Source organism: Anabas testudineus, chromosome 15 (genome assembly GCF_900324465.2).
Source record: "Anabas testudineus chromosome 15, fAnaTes1.2, whole genome shotgun sequence".
In the NCBI taxonomy this organism is placed as follows: Eukaryota; Metazoa; Chordata; class Actinopteri; order Anabantiformes; family Anabantidae; genus Anabas; species Anabas testudineus.
Genome location: NC_046624.1, coordinates 12,914,925 through 12,934,021, shown reverse-complemented (window position 1 = coordinate 12,934,021; position 19,097 = coordinate 12,914,925). Strand labels below are relative to the sequence as shown.

The following is a 19,097-nucleotide window of genomic DNA, read 5'->3' as shown; positions in this document are numbered from 1 at the left end:
CATTTCCCATCCAGCACTATCATACCACTCAGCGCTAACTTAGCTTTGACAAACACATTATGCAGACTAAACATTCACTTTACACATGTAGAAATGTCTCAAGTGCTTGAGAGCTGATTTTCATGCAACACTGACATGTAATGAAACCAGTGGCTGCCTGCAAGGTAGGAAATCAATTTCTGAATTTCAGCTATGCTCAGGAAAATGATCAGCACTAATGCAAACACATTAAATGTGAGTTGTAGTTAAAGGGCCGAGACATCCAGCACAGGTATGAGAGTGGCAAAAACATGCGAAACATAAAACATTAAATACAAGGAAAAAATCTCCTAACTCTTTTTTAAATCTTAAATTAGTGCGGCAAAGGCCTTGTTGTTTGTTTTCCACTGATTTAGATATTTTCTTTCATCTTGAGTTTTTCACCAGAAAAAGGTTCGCGTCAGTGAGTTGTTCTGTTGCAACTGCAACAAATGAGCAACACAAAGGTGAAAATAAAGGTGAAGGTAAAATACAGTATTTTGTAAAAAGTAGATAAAAGGAGGAAGATGAATGATAATAAAAGTACTCAGAGCAGGGTGCTTGTTAAATAAACGGCCTGTGTTGAAATCCAGTGATTAAGGGCTGTGTCAACATGTAAAAATAGTTGCTCATCACAGGACTGCGTGCTCCTTACAAGTGAATGCATCCCACGACAAGGGTAGATGCGTTTGTCATCCCAATCTTCACATTCCTGCTCACCACAAACAGCCAATCCGTGCTTAGTTCTACCTGAGTGCCTCCAAATGTAATTTCTCTGTATAATTGGATAGATACCCAGCGTCTGCCATCATTGTCTGTGCATTAATCTGAATCGTCCCGATCGCTGTTGACATTGTTTTCAAAGACTAACCCCTAAACACATTTGTATTTGTGCTTAAGTGCTCCTCTTAGCTGGGATATCTGTCGTCGATTGTGCGGTAGAAGAAAGTCTCTTAAATTATGTTATTACATTGTGAAGTTTCTTTTGCATAAAAGGCGGTCATCTCAAAACACAAAGGGGATTGATGCGTGTTTGAATAGCTTCTGCAAGTTACCCACTGATCTGCACATTGCATTTTGCCACCAACAGTGGCCTGGAGCTGTAGGCATAAATCATTTATTGTGTTATCAGAGAAATAATTTACTCCAGTTTCTTTTCATAACATTCAAATCACTGCTTTTCTAATACCCATACTAAAAGCCTTCGTGCACCCCTGAGGTACAGTCTAATTTACTCATGGTGCAATTGTTAAGCAGACACCTTGATGATGGAAGACCTCCTGTACACAATATGGGATTTCAAAACGTGTCAAGTCAGGTGTAAATCTTAGCGGCGCCTCTGGTGAAACAGATATTAATTTGAAACTCTATGCTTGGCAGACTGATGGTCTCTTTTTCACGTGCATTTCAGAATGAAATGAGTTCTCCACAGGCTATGTGAGAGGTGAGAAAAAAGGCATATCAGAGGCTGGATTGGGCTCGATGGTATAATCCTTAATGAATTCCATTTTTATTTATGACCTGAGAGGGCACTGTAATTCACCTCTCAATACATACTGAATGGAATTACTACGGCTATACAGTAGCAATTGCATGTCAATTGCTTCTGAAACAAAAGGTTACAGATGACAATCAATCAAAAAACTCCATCAGTAAGTTTCTAGGTCAGAGGAAAAGAGCCACAGATCTAAACAAAGAATCCCTCAGATAAGTTTTCCGGTTTATCTTTCAAATGCAGCCTTTCAAGAAGTTTTCTTTGCTGATGGACAGAGAATAGGTTGGGCCTTTTCTGAAAGTTTGTTGCAGTCTTCGCTTTTTTATTTATGGGACTTCAGGAAGCGAAGAGAAGGATGCTTCATTCAGAGCTACTTCAGGCTGCTTTATTAAAACATACTTCATATTGGCTTCCAGTGGAAGTTGACTGTTCATATCTTAGCAAGGGAGAACACTATAAATCATACTTACAGTACACCGTAGCCTCTATGAATATATTAGTCTTATTGTTATTTAGGACTGAGCTTTTGCATTTTTATAAACCTTCCTATATAGATGGGAAAGGAAAAAATATCAAGGATTAAAAATGATCTTACCTCCATAGCGAGCTTTCAGTAACCGCACCCAGGTTGAAGTCATACAGCTTTGTCAAGATGAGGATCACCTACAACAAAAACAGCAACAGACATATTTAATTACATGCCAAAGTCTGCACTAAAAAGCTTTTGCATAAGTGCCTCACGAGCGTACAGTGCATTACCTGTCTACACCTAATGATGTGGAATGAATACAACATGTCTGCTAAACCCCTTCACTTATAAATATCAGCATCATGGAGCATGTTATCCCAATGACAAGTGATCCTCATGTTGTCAGGAGATGTCTGTCTATTGGTGGCAAGATCTGAAAAAAAAAATCCATGTGGGCTGTCAAGAGTTGTGTCTGTATCTCATGTGGAATGATACCTACATGACAGCAAAATCCGAACATAATTGTTCAGTGAACAATGAAAAGAAGTTCAGTCAGTTGCTTCACTGCAAGACCTGCTCTGTTTCCATTTTTTCTTCATCAAACTTTTGCCTTGCTTTAACTGGTTTTGCTTTAAAATGGGAACTTGTTTAAACACAGATGAAAAACATTGTAATAGGTCACTTATTTCACTCACTGGAAGATGTCCAGTTCCAAGACGGTCAGACAATGTGTTTCTGGAAAAATAAAAATGTGGCCCATAAAAGCCTGCTAAAGCAAAGAGGGCAGAGTGAAATGGTGTGCAAACGCATTATTGTCACTCGAATGGCATTATAAATGACTTCCCATGGGGATGCTCATAACTCAGGATAGAAAGGGGGAAGGGTAGACAGTTTGGGGCAGGGCGTGAAAAGAGGGAGAAGGAATGGTAGATAATAACAATCAGGGGGCAGAAACATGGCATAATATGACGAATTCTTTAAAAAGCCTGAAAGGCTTAGGTCAAAAGCTCAATTACAGTGAGTTTAAACACATTAACCTTAAGGGACCCACGGAACGAGTCATTAAATGAAGAAAAACCACACAAGACTTGGAGGAACAAAGACATGCCTCTAAGTCTGCTTTGAAAATGTTAAAAACCTAATTGACCCACAATTTAGCCATCAGACGGCCACTGTGCATGGCTGGGACTATCTGCATTACAGGTTAATTAACCAATCACACAGAGAGATAAGCATTTGCATAACTAAATGCACCATGTCTGCGAGGTCCAACGCTGGAGTCTGAATCAATTTGGAGTACAGACTTAGTTAAATGGCTGTGATGTTAGGCCTAATTGCCTGCTTTGAAAAATAGATACGAGAGGAAAAACTCTGCCAAACTGTTGATCATTTGTCTCAGTTCTTTTTCTTGTGAACAACAATGACTGTGTGTCATTGGCTATTATATATACCACGAGGTAAATTGAATCTGGAATTGATTTTTATCAGTGTCAAACTAGAAGCTGTTAATTCATAGCCAAAGTTATTCAAATATGCAGAACGACAAATTTAATTGAGTGCACAAAGAATAGATGTTCACAGCTTTATGGGTTTCAATCACTTGCACCATTTTGCACGTGGATACAATTTAATCAGATGCTCGCGACGTTAGATAAGGATCTATACAACCTCTAAAAATAGCACTAAATGGCAAACTTAACACCTAAGCTGTAATTGCTGCTAGAACCTCTGTCTTAACTGTCGTCGACGTGTTTGTGTGGTTGGCTCATTAACAAAAGCTGACCCACTGAATTGGGTCAGTGAAGATCTACCTCAGGGACCAACAGACTAGTGAGGCAGATGACTATTTGGATGATTTGTCCCTAAGTGGATACATCAAGAGTACATCATTTGAGACTGTGTGTTCCCACGTCCCCAGCATTATTGATAGGCTGCGCATGTGTGTTGCAAGTCAATAAGGAGCATCTACACAATAGATGCAAATACTGACACCAGCAAGGCGAGCGCACGACGTGCGCAGCAGATGTGCGACATATACTGAAAACCAGAGAAATGAAGCGGCATTAAACGCAAAACTATGGTGAGAGTCCATGGTGCAGCCTTGCATTTATGTAAACACTGGGAACAAACAAACACAAAATGGCTTCCAGACTTATTTTCAGCCTTCTAGGTAAATACAATTCTCCATGCATATCATTGCTCAGTTGCATAGGCCTACATGAAATTAAGTAAGGACCCTGGAAGGCCAAAAGCAGTGCATTTATTCATGTTTATGTTTTATTGATGTGAGCAAAGAGAGCTTTGCCCTGGGAAAGTCAACCAATCATTTTTCAGATTGGCTCTCACCCTCCGAGGAGTTGGGTTTAGTCATCCTTTTATCCTAACATTCTATTCTTGTCGCTTTCTTTTTACTTCTTTGCTTCCCTTTACTCGCTTTCTTTCCTGGTTTCTTTTTCATTATTTTAATCTTTTTTGTTTCTTTTTTCTTTCTTTTGAAACTGGCTCTCCAGGTACTTTGGTTGTTGTGGTGTTTTGCATGCAGCATATTTCACAAGGACTCCGTAGAGAAGATTAAAATAATAATAATAATAAAAAAAAAAAAACATTAACGGCAAATCACAGATGTTGTTTGGCCATGCAAAGATTTTGACTCTTTCAGATGACTAAATAGACAGCCTCCATGGCAACAAAGGTGTTACAGCCATAATGTCATTGTGATATACTATATCACTTTGACGTAAATGTCTCATCCACTCTACAGACTCCGCTTGCACAAGCGTTCAGGCATGCAGCGTATGCATGTGCTGCACATTCACAGGCATGTACAGTTGGACCAAATTAAATCTTCAGAAATGTCGTATCAATCGATTTTTTTAAAGAGAAATGCTCAAATTTTTAAAGTGCTTCAGTGGGACGTGAGAGGCATCTCAACACCATGTCGGTGGGCAAGAGATTCTCTACACCACTCGTAATTTAGCTATGATTCATCTATGTATTATAGTGCAATATGGCTATTAATAAAGTGAAATAGACTGTTCCAGCACTCAGTGCAATTTTACAGTATAGTGCTTTCTAACATCATGCTTCAAATCAAACCTGTTGCTCATTCAGTCTCCAGTAAAGCATCATTAAGACGGCACCCCTCAAATAAATTTTCCGTCTAATTGGCTAGTGAAGGGGAAAAAAAAGGGACCCCTACTCTAAACATCACACCTCAAGATTGTTGTTTCTTTTCTACTCAGGAGTAACACATTGCGCGAAGGAGGAAATATGAGAAATACAGCCACTTTCAAGCAGATCTGCCTCTGTTTTTGAACCTCACCAGAGGGGACAACTGCAGAATCTAAATTAATTTCCGAGGGACCCCCAAAGTTGATAACAGTGAATGATGTAAGGCTCTTTGTAATGAGACTACTAACAGCTCACAGTCAGAGAAGCACTGAAACATTGCTCTACTTTATTCACCTTTATGATCCCCCAAAAAGTTAAGGCTGAAATTATACACATTTACATTCTCATGCACCTAATCTTATATAGTGTACTGTAGCGGGAACACATCCGTCTCCTGGGAACAAGCTTGTTTACTTATCTCCTCTAACCACAATATCAAATTGTCTGACAACTTGCTGAACAGTGTCAACACTAATTAAATCATGTCTTAAATATAATAAGCCTTTTTTTGTCATTGGTGTGGATGTTGGTTTTTGTGACTATATCAGATTTGATAATCAGAGTTAATGTGGATTTGTTTGAATTTCTCTATTTTCTAACTAGAATGAACTTTGAGTGATCTTCAGGTCATTGTTTAGCTGCATAGACCACAACTTTATTGTTCTGGTTCACCCTCACACATCCAGTCAGGCTTTGACACAGGCGTTTACGGTAGTACTATAAAACAAATTAAAAATTAAGAATGTAATCAACAAAAGAGATCAGATCAAAAGGGAAATTTGAAAGTGATTTTAAAAAAAACAGGCTGTATAACATTACAGATAATATGAAGTCAATAATAAAAACACTGACAAACACAATATATCATAACAGTCAACAAACTTCATTTTTTCAACACTATTGCTGCTTTTAATAAGAAGCAGAAGCAGAGGAAGCTCAGGAACGTATGCAGGTTGAAAACACGGATACAGTTGGAAGAGCCAAATCTACCAAATAATGCAGATCCATGGGGCTCCCATAATGCATCCTGGCCATTATCAAACACCAAAAGCTGGCATGTCAATGCGAGAGAAGCAAGCTGGGACCATTGTTCACCTCACTACACTGAATTTCAGTGGTCTGTTCAGGCAGATGCAATCCTGAGGACACGAAAATAAAACCAGTTTCATTTGTTGTTAAGCTCATTACATTTTCAACTTCATTAAGGGAAGGAAGGCAGAAGCCAAGGGCAGGAAAGAGTCATTTGAGTAATTTGACAAACACTGTTTTCTTTAAGTCAACTATCTAATTAATGTCCTGGATCTCCAACCCGCACTGGGAACATTTACAGCCTGTTGTAGATTATCACTTTTAAATTTGATTTCTTGTGCTGCGAAGGGAAAAGATCAACCAAGCACAAGAACACGGTTTTATGTTAAATGGAAAAATCACACTTAAAATCTAAAACTACGAGTGCAAAAGTAGAAAGTAATCTGGGTATCATAATGAGCTCAAATCAGAAGTGTCACAACACATCAAACACTGTAGACGATTGTAACTTCTTTTTTTCAGGAGATTAAACATTAATATATTCATGCCTCCATTAGAAATTATCTGATGCAAACACCTGCAGAGAAAAGAAATAAAGTATTGTTTGCAAATTTGCATACTTTCCTTTAAGGCACGACAGCGGTGAGGGCAAAAATCAAGATGCACTACAAGTGGGTGGAGGGATAAAACAAAACATGATGATTATGGCTGGTTGAGGACGTCTCCAAACTAGATCACTTAGCCGAAAAGACAAATGTCTTTTAAGAGAAGCAGTGCGGTCGAAGAGAGGTCTTACTTTGTCCTCATCTTATCTGTGGACAAAATTGATTGATTGTACTTTTGTGGGTGAAAACATACACTGGGGGAGGCTGCTTTCATCAAGTAAGCCCCAGCAAGATGTCCTTTGTGCATTAGTCTGCTGTCTGTACGTTTGGTTGCCCTCTTGACTCCAGAGCTTTGGTCACATAGCCCTGATGCTTGGAGCTTGAGAGGTTTCTGCAATCAATTTAGTCCATTATGGGGGAAAATTAATGAAATGGGCAGTATATAAAAGGGTTTCACTTTAAATGCAGCTCTATTTTGCAGAGATTTTGTGGGCATGTTATGTGTCTTTGCTGCTCACAACAATGCACAAACTCTGCTGTTTGCCATTAGTGGGGAAAGAAAAGTTGGTGAAATATGTTTAATGGACTAAGCACAATAATATACACTGCTTTGTCCATATTTTCCTTCTGTTTTGATGTCGACTTCGGGGGTTAATGCACTGTGGGGTGCACAAAAGTGAAAATCGAAAATTGTAGCAAGGACAAATTTGATGGCAATTTTAGAAGTCATTTTAATGTTCTGATACATTTGACAAGTTTTAGTCACATCCCATGCAATTCCAAATTAATTTGATGCATTGTAAGTGGTGTGAAGAGCCAAAAATACAACATTAGCATTTATTCTTATGTTTTTTTTTCTTCTGTGCCCCTCTGGTTTAGTCCTATTTAGTGTTTAGAGATTGACGGTACAGTAGCATGACTACATTTGTTTATTTCGCGTGTAATCCAGCTATTAATTAAGCCACAGAATACAACAGAGTATGGAAATTTACCAGGATCAAATATAATAATGTGAAATGGAATATGAAGAGTCGTGTGATCAGTTTGAATTCTAGTTTGCATTTTGGAGAGGTTTGAGCAATGTCACATCATTTCTTCATTTCTCCCAGTCTCTTCTGTTCCTTCACAGCTTTGGCTCCTAATGGCTCTGCTTCTGCTTCGGGGGGAGGTTTGAGCTGAAGCCAAAGGCGGTAGTGGGTCCAAATTGAGATTTTGGAAGAGAGAAACCCTCCACCTAAAATGACCCAATTCGCTGCCAAAAGTGCTGCGAGACTCAGATCATGAGCTAAACGTGGCCCACGTAGCCATGTTTTGTCTTTCCCTTGTTGCTTAGTTGCATTTTTTATAACGTGAAGAGACAGAGACTGGCTGCTGTTCAAGGTTTAGTTAAAATTCAGATTATATGTTATGTCTTTACACAACTTGTGTGTTTTGCCAGTTACATTTAGGAGGAAACACAAATGCTGCCAGGATTACTTTCAGTGAAACAACTTGTACATGTACTACATTCTTGAACAAGTATCAAGTCACAGGAAGGTTTTCAAGTTGGAGGGTCGGTGCCAGTATTTCCAGATTGGGCAGTTTTCCAGCCGAATAGTCACATAAAGTTTATTTTGGGCATCTTGTGATAATTAAAGATGCAGATTCAGTTGAGTGCTCTCTCTCCTCTCCAGGTATTATTGGAGAGTTCAGTGGGCTCGGATAAACTAAATGCTGTTTCAATTCATTACAACAAAAGCTTACATCTGTCAATTTAAGTGATATGCTTATAAATTTAAATATATACATATCATTACTTAACAAAAACAAAACAAAACAAATAAAATACACTAAAAGGTTACCGGTAAGTGGTTGCTGTAAGTGACAACTATACCTGTGTAAGAGTTTTTTTATGATTTGAGTAATTCAAATGAATATTTTGTTCAAGATGAAGCGTGTGTCAGCAAACATTCATTTATGTTTCTTCATAATGTCAGATGCACATTTCATCACGTTTCCTTCTGGTGTAGTAAATTAGTCAGACATAAGCATAACGTCTAGACGACAGGGTTGATAATGTAGGTCTCACAAGGTTTATATTGATTCATAGCTGTTATTTAATTATGTGTTCATTTAAGTATATGCTACACAGATGACCTTTAAGCTAAGTTGTGTGTAATGTGACATTTTGGATTACTGCGTTTGTTTGGTCTTGAAAACATTTGAATTTAATGTGTTTAATCTTGACATTAAGTGTAAACTATCACTTCTATTAAGCTCACAGAGCGCTGGCTGATCTACAGTGGTCACATCCACTTTAATTTTTGCTGTGTACCATCCACCAACAGCTGCAGTAAGCCATCAACACTTACTAAAATGTCTCCTGCACATCTCTGAATCAGAAAGAGACATGTTTTGGTGAAGAAAGGCAATGGAACACAGCCAAATATAACCAATTACATTTACAACAATGACATTTCAAATGCAGCATTTACAGCAAATAGACATGAATGAGATTATGAAAAAAAAAAAAATCTTAGCACATACCAACAAAATCAAGCAGCAAAGCACAGCATGAAATGAACAATTAAAGGCTACTGGCTTCAGCTTAAGAGTGTGTGGAACGGGAGCAGTAGTAAAGCCAGAAAACAATTAAATGTTATTTCAAATTCAATCCTAAGTTGTTTAAATAATTTATTGTGTCATTACATTCTTATTGACGACAATTCACACCCACTCCGATGCAGTGATTAACTCGTGTAAATGATGTGTAGGTTCTATCAAGTCTCACCTCTGCAAAGAGTTTGATTTTATCATCATCACTGCCATAATTTGATCCATATTTATTTGCTCATTTCTGATCCTGACTTTGACCACAAGCGACACAAATGACAACCAGTCATTTTATTTAAAGGGTTTTGCTCCAGGATACACATCGAGTGAGCATTCTGTTTTCTAAATGTGTCATTTGTTGTGTGGAGCTTTTCCATTTTCCATCATCCACATTGATTGCACAGGGTGTTCATGGTGCTTTAGGTTGGGTCTTTTGTATTTTACTAGATAGGAAAATCATTTCCCTCCCTGTGACTAATACATCCCTGTAACCATAAACTGCCAAATCGAACCATTATTTAAGTTGACTGCCACCTGAACAATCCCAGTTATCTGTAAGCCTAATAGTAACTGATAAGTTGCTTGGGGCATATTGCTGCTTCAGGGCTCAGTGAGTCTAAACACATAATGTAATCAAACTGGGGTCACTCAGTTTGTCTGTTATTAGGAAAGATGTATCTAAATAATAATCAGCTATGACCTTCGGGTGTTAAAACTTCTTCATGTTAACTATGTATCTGATGACTAAAGAAGTCGTCTCCCAATTTGAATTTCAGTTTTATGATTTTCTCCAATCAGTAAATGCATAAATTTGTTTTTATAATCTAATCACAGATATAGTGTATGATGTGTCTATCACACTGTGGCAGTTATTAAACTAATTAATCACATGCAAACTTGTCAAATGTGATCCTGCACCCGCTTTATCACTTTGATTAAAACTGAATCAAAAAGATGTGTGTGTTCAACAGAGACAGAGAGATGGAGACTGGCAGGGAGGCAAAAGGAATCAAGCAATGACAGTGTGCTCCAACATACAACTGATAGCACATTTTTATTTGCTGCTTAAAATGCACTTTTTGAGGAAAAAGCTACAGAGTAAGTGCTGAGAGTCTATGTTGATGTGATGCATTATAGTCCCAGAGCACAAATGATTCATGGAAAAAAAAAAAAAAAAAGACACATGCATTTGATTTGAGGAGTAAAAACTGGGATTTCACTAAATTATTACTACAGAGGGGGTGAAGCTTGTATGCCATAAAATAAAATGGGGCCAAAAAACAATAGGTAGGGCTTCCTTTTTTCCTCAGCAAACCTTTAAGAATTGCCCATCCGAGCTCACGAGCAATTGCTTTTCTGCTCTAACCAGGAGTCTACCTCTTACACATCATGCAGGATTGTTGCAGTTTCTATCAGCATCTTACAATCACATTGGTGGACAATGCACCTGGAGGCTCCAGGCGGGATTAATGAACAGACGTATGGCACAGACACCTCAAGGAGAGTAAAGCTTAGTAAAAAAAAAAATAAAAATACATTTTGATGTAGTGTTAGATACCACTTTAAAAGCTAGATTAAAATTCATATTAAAAAAAGAAAAGAAATTGGAGACCTAACTCACCACCCAGTGAATCAGATGGTTTATTAATAGTAAAATATATATAAAGCTAGAAAAGGCATACCTGAAATTAAAAATTTCCACAAGCAGAGGTGTTAGAACTCAAAGGATGTCACAGCAGAGAAACAATTTGTTCTCAAATGTCAAAACATAAAGTACTTCAGATTTTCATCAAACACACTATGGATCAAAATCCTTTTAGATGGGGCACAGATGAAAAGTACATGAATAAAAGATTTGACAAGGTCACATATCAGCCACTTTGACTAAGCATCAAGTAAATTTTACCCAATTTTGCTCAATATTACTGTACGATATGAAAAAGAATTATGGTACATCATTAAAACAAAACTACACTGAAACTTTCCCTTTTTGTAATTGAACAGTGACAACTTTTTAATGCACTTTTCATCATCCTGTAACATCCACAAACTCTGGTCAAACACCTCTGTGAATTGGGATCCCATTCCATTTGATTTCATGGATCAAGGAGTTTTTATGCAACCAGCTCTGGCATGCTAAATGGAATGGCTGTCTATCTAATGAACCGGTTTTAAACACAGGTGCCCCCCAGGGCCGTGCCATTTCCTTTTCTTTTTTTTTTTATTATCTATTTATACCAATGAGATTATGTGCAACAATAACTGCCTCGTTCTGATTAAGCATGCAAACAACATGGCCCAGGAGGCTTGTCTGATTCCCAGTCAGTCGCAGCAAAGGAAGAAAATGTTAGAGAGCTGACAGATTGGTTTAGTTCTTTCACTCCACCTCAGAAGAAATAAGAAAAACCCTACATGATTTACTCCATGGGAAAGGAGAACAGTTGGCCTTATCGATGTCCAGCTCTCAGGTTTGTAAAAGCAGGCCAATGAGGATGACCTAACCCTTATTCTCATGGTATATGGGCAGTATTTACAAAAACATACAGTATCATTCCTGCAGCAGAAGCTCGGGGGGATAGAATGTCAATAAGGACGCTCATTAACTGTCCTCAGCTTCTACACAGTCCTAGTTTGGTCAGCTGTCTGTGAAGAGCCTGCACAAATGGTCAATCAGGAGCCTAAAATCATTTGCCTGCCAATAGCTCCCTGATCACCAGCTGGCTCGGACACTAAGACTTTTGCCTTAGGGGGGGTTGGGAGGGGGGTTTCTGCATCCCTTGAGTGCAGGATGTGCTGCAATGGCTGTTTAAAAGATTACCAACATAGTCATATCACAGCTTGAACACCCATGTGAGGCAAAAAACTGAAATATTGATTTGGAAAATGCCCAGCCAAGCATATTTATTTGTATTTTAATTAGTTTATTTTCTATTTTTGTCCATATTTATGGCACACATAATTACAAATCATGGATCTTTGTATCTCCAACCGCATCCACATTCAGGACAGATTTAGGGAGCAAGAAACACAGTCAATCAATATGACATGTAGTTAAGAAGCATGAATTTAAAAGGGAATTTGTGCAATATATGTTTTATTCCCATGGTCGAGTCCAATCAATGTTATCTCTCTTAAAGTCAGAGACCAGAGAGCTATGACTCCAGGCTTTGATGTCTGAGACAATCACAGAAATCGAATAATAGTTGGAAGACTGATTTTTGGACAGATTTGAGGTTTTATATGATGAAATTCTTTATCAAATCTGAACTCTGAAGATCCCCCGATGGCACTTTCACCATCACCTTCTTCATCTTTCTCATTTCTCTCCCTATGGGATTTTACATCTTGGCCAGATCACAGGCAAAGTCTTGAAGTGAATATTTGATAGAGCTACCCTAGACCACAGGAATGAAGTAATTTTCCTTCAAATGTCCCTTTTAGATTGGATTTATTATCAGTCATTTACATCTAATATAGCCTGAGCTCTAACATCTAGTCATAAAATGCCATCAATTTAAACTCTGCGGTTTCAGTCATACTTTGGGGACCACAGACAGAGGCTCAGACTGTATAAATCTCAAATGTTGACTGGCTGCAGTGACAAGCCCATCAGTGATGATCCAGTGAACAGTGTCCTGCAGTGCAAAAGGCCATCACTGGTGAAGACATCTCAAACAAATAACATATTTCAAGATAAAGCTCACAAATCAGGTTGTCTTAGGTGCACTTTGGGTTTATTTGTAGACTGTCCACAACAAAGCACCGACAAGGCTAACACCTGTGATGCCTCTAACATTATGACATATGCTATATTACGAAACAAAATCCACACGAAGTAAGAAAATAACTAATACAGCTTTAATTATATGATCTATCCAGTGAAAAATCTGCATGTCTAAGTAATGTGTGAATATTCATCTATGTTTCTGGGACACAAATCGTCAGATGTGGTCCCAGATTAATACTGCTGCTGCACACCCTCTTCCTCAGCAAACTGAGGTGATCTGAATTACCTGAAGTATACAGGCAGAGTAGCACCTTTCTTTTTTACAGCCGCTTATAGTTTTAAGATCTTTGTGACCGATAAATGCTGGAGCCTCCAAACACTTTTGCATGCTGTATAGTAAGAGATAAAATCTTCATGGCTTTGTCTTTACGATTGTAAAATAGTGTGTAACCGCCAAAGTGTGCATGCAGCTGTGGTGTCTGAGTGTCTGTATTTAACGGTGTGTGTGTGTGTGTGTGTGCGTGCACATGTGTGTGTGGGAGTGGGTGGGGGTCTGGGTGGATGCTGCAATGTCTTGTCAACCATTCAAGTTGTGCACATTGCCATTAACCTGTTTTGAAGCGCAAAGCTTGGCACCATTTCAACAAACAACACATGCAAACACAATGCAATGCTTCGTTCATTCAGGCAGTTACACAGCTCTCAACTGTGCAGGTCAAATGTCAATGACAAAAGCGTGGTTTATTTGCCAAAAGGTCAGACTGTGTCTCATCAGCATCACATTAAGGGCCAGGTTGGACACAAACCATTTTAATTGTAGCTACTGCACCTTCCTGAGAGACATTACTTGATTATTTCATAAATTATTTATGTGTTGTGATTGCTGCCAAAATGCATGCACCTTCTCACAGATTAGAGACCTGAGTGTTTAACTATTAATTTCACGTTGAGGTGACACTTTGTTAAAATAAATTATTCCACTTTAGTCTAAAAAAAAAAAAAAAAAGATAGAGAGAGAGAGAAACCTGCAGGTAGACAATCACATCCACCAGGCTTCCACGCAAACAGGCGCGTAATGCGCATACAGTCCTAACCTTCAAGTGAGACAATATCAGAAAACATTATCATAAATGTCAAAAAGAAAAAAGATGTCTTTTATTTCAATTCATAACTATGATAGAAATCTAAAATTATTCATTTATGGGAACGAATTCCCCTCGCGCACGCTTAAACGGCTGTGCGTAAAAATGTGGCTGATTTATTCCAATCTTTTAAATGGTGGAAATAAATTATAATTTCAGACGGAGGAATAATTGGAATACTAATAAGAGCGTGGGGGCACTTCCGTGGTGTTGAAAATCTTTGTGGTAAGAACAACGGTATTGGTGTAACACTGAAACTCACGCTACTGTTGTGTCCGGACCAGTGCACCATCGCCTGGTTGTGTGCCGAGTCTCCCGACAGAGCAAAAGTAGAAGTGTCCAGGTGAGGCTCACTTTGCCTCGGGTTAGACCCTCTGGCGTCCTCCCCAGTGCGCCGGTACTCGGCTCTGGAGTTGGAAACACCTTGGACAGTCTCCACGAACCTCTCTCTTGACTGCGCTTCCCCACTCCTATCCACATTTTCGTTGTATGGTGTGCCCACACTCCTTTTCACCTCCTTCCTTGCAACGGGAAATGTGTTTTCTAGCATTATATTCAAAACAGGGCGGCTTTGGGTGTCCTCAGAGATGTTAACATACTTTTTACCAGGTATTTCAGAACGCCTGTCGTAGCTTGGTGCCGCTCTGATGCCGATGGGTGCCTCTTTTCCAAGTCCATTCTGTGTTTCACTCCCCAGATTCTTGCCCTTGTTCGGTTTCAACTCACCAACTGGATCCGTTTTAAAAGCGTTAAAAACTTTTGTGTTGTCGACGCTGAGTGAGATTTTCACCTCGGTTAATTGTCGGGTTACACGTGTTTCCAGCGGCGTTACATCCAGCCGATAAAATCTGTCGCGCGTTCTCGGGGAACTTACTTCCGCTTGAGCCAAAAACTTAAGGTGAAATGGAAACAGCAACAAAAACGCCAAAAGAGAAAAACTCCAAAATGTCCACATTGTATTCTTCCAAACCGATAGTGTACCAGCGGTGAAAAAGAGTCGACAGGGCTATTCAACTTCTTAAATATTCAAGGTATCATCTTCACGAACAAGAAACCATTCAGCAGACCCGCTCACGTCCAGGAATTTGTCAAAGTGAGGGACCAGTTGGGGAGGCGCTGCGCATCACGCATACGCACCGACGGAGTTTCTGTAGGGATGGTTAGAGCTCATTGTTCATGATGATATAGGGGGAAAAAAACTGGTCTAACATGCTGAAATCTCCCGAAATCATTTTAAAATTATTCCACGGAACTCTTCTTCTCATGCAATTTATGCAAACAAATAAAACTTATCCGAAACAGCACTTGATTTACTTGCAGCGATTGACAGCAAAGGCTCTTCGTGCTGTGCAGCAGCAGTGTTGTGTTCACGCTGGGGCAACGTTTTCCCTGTGAAACGGGCTAGTGGTGGTGGGGGGGGGGGGGGGCAGCATTTACTTGCATCAATCAGAATCAGATTTACCTGTCAAACGTGTGCACGCGCGTGCGCATGCGTGGCATTTGGGGGAATCTCAGCTGGACTTTCTGATGAAGATGCTGCCGTGATACTGTCGTTTATATGATGTGCACATCTGCAGAGGTGCTGGATTTTCTACCTGTCTACAAGACTTTGTCTAATTAGGCCACTAATACCGTGCGCCTCAGGCCTTCTCCTGCACAACGGCCCAGGAAACAAGATGAGCTTTGAAGTCATAACACGATATGTTTCCTGTCATCTTCATGACTTGTGGTTCCACGCAGGCAACAAGCCTACAACAACTCTGTTTTAATCGTAGAGCCCTAACATTTGGTATTATTCATTCATATTTACAGCGCCCATTTGACAAATTGAGCTTTCTTCAAATCAATCTGCTATTTGAAAGGTATTAGTTTTAATTAGCAAAGCCAAATGAATCCTGAAAGGCAATTTCTGTTTCCTGCTGACAAAACTCTTTGTCGGTTATTTTACAAATGCATGTCATTCATGTTAAAGAAAAAAAAAAAAAGAACTTATTATGATGCCTGGTGATAAGGAGCTGAAGCACACGTTTGCATCAGCTGCCAGACAGCTGCCCAAGGGGAATCATGAAGAAAGGAATTAGCATCTTCTTCAAGGACGACAAGAACATATTTGGATCACGACAATAGGACAAAGAAAGTAAGCAAGCATGTTGGATATCTTATGATAAAAAGTGATCTCAGTCCAGAATAAACCAATCCAGGACCTGAGGAGACTCAACACCAGCTTCCAAACTTGGAATGAACATGTTAAGTAATTCTGACTGGTAGTAATGACTCAAACTGTACAAGTGTAGTAGAGGGAAGTATTACTGTGCAGCTGTCCCGTCTTACTTACCATTTGACAGTGAACACAATATCTGAAAACAGGTGAAACATATCACATACATTTTCACAATTCATATTTATGCCTTCAGCTTGTTACTGTACTGTGGACGAACTCTCCGCTGCAAAATCATGCATCCGCTGAGCTGTAAAGCATAGTGGAGCGGAGATAGAGAGAGAGAGAGAGAGAGAGAATTCATCGTCCTTGAAAGCTGCACAGAAAGGACCGAGCCCAAAACAATCCACTGGAAGGACTGACATTGACATGAGTTCATTGCTGAGAACAGCACCTTCTGATCTTGCACACGTCCGCAGACAGCGCACTGAAAACGGCAATCAGAGGTTTAGCCAGTAGTGCCATCCTCCTCAGAGGCGTCACTTCTTGGTCACCGTTTTTTGGCACGGCTGTACAAACAAATTGAGATTCATACAAGTGAGGGCTCCGGGCAGCAGGTGCTATTGTTGCAACTCCGCCGCACGCCAGACAGCTCACTCTCTCTACAGGCCATTCCCGCCAGAACGCCTCTGCAATGAGGGGGTAATTGGACTGATCACACTCTGTTTACCCATTATGCTGCTAAAATGAAGTGGGTTGTTCCCAAACACAGTGTGACAGGCTGGGGAGGAAGAAAGAGCCTCTTCCATCAATGACACATCTTTTAATCTGCGCTAACCTTAGGTCGGGAGAGCATTGTGTGGATTACGACAAGTCTGTGTCTTTTTGTGTGTGCATGTGTGTTACAGAGAGAAAGAAAAAGAGAGGAGGGTTTGTATTTGTATGTGAGGTAATATCTAGGGGAGTGTGATTCGAAGTGTGTGTGTGTGTGTGTGCCCCACACCCTGTGTGTGCTTAAACTATGACAAGGAATATTCTTTATCTTTATTCTTTATCTTCTTGGGTGGAGAACATCTCAGATTCTGCATGAATCCGAGCCAGTGAAAGAGAATAAGAGAAAAAGAGAGATGAGAGGACAAGACTAAAAGCTGTGTACATCGGTGTAGCTCATTCAATTTTATGTGCTCTCCTCCCCAGTGTAGATCATTAGCAAGATTATCAGATGTAATCATCTCATTCTGGTAGCACATAACTCAGACCTTCCCTGCAAACGACACCATCCGCTCTCCTGTTTCTACTGAAGACAGGGAGCACACTCTAAAGCTTTCAGGACAAAATCCCATTTGTGCATCCGCTGTCTGCATCCCAAGCTTGTTAGTTCCAACACTTCAGTGATCCCGGCGGAGCGGACGCACAGGCAGTAGCAGGAACCATAATGGCCATCACCCAGACAGCTCACACTCGCAAGCAGGAGATGAACAGCAAGGTGCACTCCTCACTCTGCTATACCCATGCCATTAAAAAGAGAAACTTTCGTTTATTGCAGATGGCAAAACACTTATTTTGTACCTCCTTCATCGTCTAGATGAAAGAAAGGCATTTTAAAATCACAGTGGGAGGAGTAGTTTAGGACAGTTTGCCACAGCAATAAACTGCCCCTGTCACTAAAAATGCAACTGTTCGCATTGGTGAATCTCTATATTACTATTATTTCCTTCATGTCTTTGTTATCATGCCTGTACATGACGAACACAGGGATGAGCTTGTCGAGATATCAATACACTTTCTAATCTCCTACAGCTATAGCTCATCTTTCACACTATTGTAATCAGTTAGTCTTCGCAGATGTGCCATGTCAATTGTAGTTTCTGTTCTGTTGACCATATTTTCTAAAGAGTTGGTATTATGGCACTTTTCGACCTGTTTTTATAAACAATTTTAAACGTATTTGTGACATTTTATTCACCAAAGGTTGGTTAGATTCCTCTAAATCCATTTTCATCTGTCCCCCAGCAGCTGTCACAGAATTTTTTTACATAAAATTTGCATTATTCATGACCATCTACTCCAACTGGCTGGAGGTGTGGCCCACCAATTCAACCCCAGCCAACAGAACACTCTGATAAAGCTGCAACTGAAGGGGTACATACTGTGAAATATAGAGTGATGTACACATATATTCTGCCACAACACACCTCGATGACCATCAAACCTTTTGGGAGCATGTTCTATTGGCTGCTGAGCCAAAAGTTAAACTGTTTGCAGGACAGTCGTCCAAATACAGAATAACATGAAATACCTACAGTGGAGGAAGTTGCAATGAAATGTTCCTGAAATACTTTGCTACTTCAAGGTCAGGAGGACTTGTCATACAGTAACTGAGGAAACACGAATTCTGCTTTCTAACAGAGAATCCCGAAGGGGAACATCAGGTCACGTCTGCGAGCTGAAGCTCAAGAACAACTGGTTGTGCAGCAAGACTGGGATCCCAAACATAACACTAAGTGGACATCTGAACGAGTCCGTCAACGTCTGGACCTGAACTAGTGATTAAGTTGAGGGGTTGATTACGTTTCACATAGATTGATGTATGTATTAATATCCATTTGTCACATAAAACCTTGTATTTTGTGTTTGTTTACGCTTGTATCTTGTCTAAGTTTCCTGACAAAGTAACATTCATCGTTATTC

General features: G+C 39.7%; 1 protein-coding gene across 1 annotated transcript in view; it reads right to left on the bottom strand.

The window, feature by feature from the left end:
• sorcs3b (sortilin related VPS10 domain containing receptor 3b) overlaps nucleotides 1-15,310 on the bottom strand; it is a 36,712-nt gene extending 21,402 nt beyond the window's left edge. The window contains 2 exon segments of the mRNA XM_026355420.1: nucleotides 2,109-2,176; nucleotides 14,511-15,310. Of these exon segments, the coding sequence (XP_026211205.1) occupies nucleotides 2,109-2,176; nucleotides 14,511-15,203 (761 nt within the window). The 5' untranslated portion in view covers nucleotides 15,204-15,310.
• Nucleotides 15,311-19,097: the final 3,787 nt, after the last annotated feature.